Here is a 586-nt window from a genome sequence, read left to right as displayed (position 1 = left end):
GTACATGGTCGTGAAGCACTCCTGGCGCGGCCGGTATAAGCGGATACTGTGCGTATCCAGCGTCTCCATTGTCACGCTCGACCCGTCCTCGCTCTCTGTTACGAACTCATACGACGTCGCCACTGATTTCGAGGGTGCCGCGCCGGTCCTTGGACGTGACGATAATTCGAATGAGTTCAGTGTGAGCGTGAGAACCGATGGAAGGGGGAAGTTCAAGGCGATAAAGTTCTCGTCGAGGTATAGGGCGAGTATTCTGACAGAGATGCATCGGATAAGGTGGAATAGGTTGGCGCCGGTGGCTGAGTTCCCGGTGCTGCATCTTCGACGGCGGGCGTCTCAATGGGTTCCTTTTGTAAGTTATTCTGGGCACGCTGTTTTGGTTGCTACTTATGGTGTAATGCATGGCTGCATCTTGATTGGGATGGTGAAGGGTGTATGATTGTTGGTTTTTAGTCGTCATATGTTTTATATTTTTAGCTGCTGGTTATGGTGAAGTTTGAGGATGTGAACGTGTCTTGCATTTTTCAAGTAATTTAGACGACAACGATTTTTATATTTAGGGGGAGGGAAGGCCCCGGGCCCCGAA

General features: G+C 50.3%; 1 protein-coding gene across 5 annotated transcripts in view; it reads left to right on the top strand.

Annotated features, from left to right (window-relative positions):
* The window catches only part of LOC107630420 (dnaJ homolog subfamily C GRV2), a 21,984-nt gene that overhangs the window by 2,465 nt on the left and 18,933 nt on the right, over positions 1 to 586 (top strand). For 3 of the 5 annotated variants that reach the window (XM_021118833.1, XM_021118832.1, XM_021118834.1), the window contains exon 1: positions 114 to 352. The exons of 1 other annotated variant lie outside the window; for it this stretch is intronic. In XM_021118833.1, the coding sequence (XP_020974492.1) occupies positions 263 to 352 (90 nt within the window). In that variant the 5' untranslated portion in view covers positions 114 to 262. Of the gene's footprint in view, positions 1 to 113; positions 353 to 586 lie in introns of those variants that run through there. One more of the 5 variants, XM_021118835.1, reaches the window with a different exon arrangement.

This window comes from Arachis ipaensis, chromosome B03, assembly GCF_000816755.2.
Source record: "Arachis ipaensis cultivar K30076 chromosome B03, Araip1.1, whole genome shotgun sequence".
NCBI lineage: Eukaryota > Viridiplantae > Streptophyta > Magnoliopsida > Fabales > Fabaceae > Arachis > Arachis ipaensis.
This window is presented reverse-complemented; position numbering and strand designations above follow the sequence as displayed.